The 386-nt window shown below is 56.8% G+C and overlaps 1 protein-coding gene across 1 annotated transcript; it reads right to left on the reverse strand.

Moving 5' to 3' along the window:
• Window positions 1–112: 112 nt before the first annotated feature.
• BHQ10_010407 (uncharacterized protein) lies at window positions 113–346 on the reverse strand (the record flags this gene model as incomplete). The annotated part of the gene is made up of 1 exon (XM_040873032.1): window positions 113–346. One exon carries the CDS (start codon window positions 344–346, stop codon window positions 113–115), a length of 234 nt encoding a protein of 77 aa, XP_040738907.1.
• Window positions 347–386: the final 40 nt, after the last annotated feature.

Raw genomic sequence — 386 nt, forward strand, 5'->3', positions numbered from 1 at the left:
GCACCGCTATATGAACAGTGAGAACGGCCTAAGCCTAGCCCGGGAAGAGATAGAGCTCCAGGGGGTGTTTAGGCTCAAGCGGGACCCCATCTGGTTGGTAAGCCCCAGAAAACTAAGGACTAGGAATCAACAAAGCGCCACCATAGTGGTCACCGTGGGCTCTGGAGATGACGCCCGTAAGATGAWCAAACTTGGCCTCCAATTCGGCAACCGGCGCCATACGACGGAGGCCTATAAGGAGGTCAACCCCGAGAGCATATGCACTCGGTGCTGTGGAATAGGGCACTCTAACCATCTYGGGTGCAAAGGCCGACCCCCTAAGTGCTCGATCTGCGCCGGGGACCATGAGACGCTAAGCCATGCCTGCAACGTGGTAGATTGTAGGG

The sequence above is a fragment of the Talaromyces amestolkiae genome, assembly GCF_001896365.1.
Source record: "Talaromyces amestolkiae strain CIB chromosome Unknown scaffold125.1, whole genome shotgun sequence".
Taxonomy (NCBI): Eukaryota; Fungi; Ascomycota; class Eurotiomycetes; order Eurotiales; family Trichocomaceae; genus Talaromyces; species Talaromyces amestolkiae.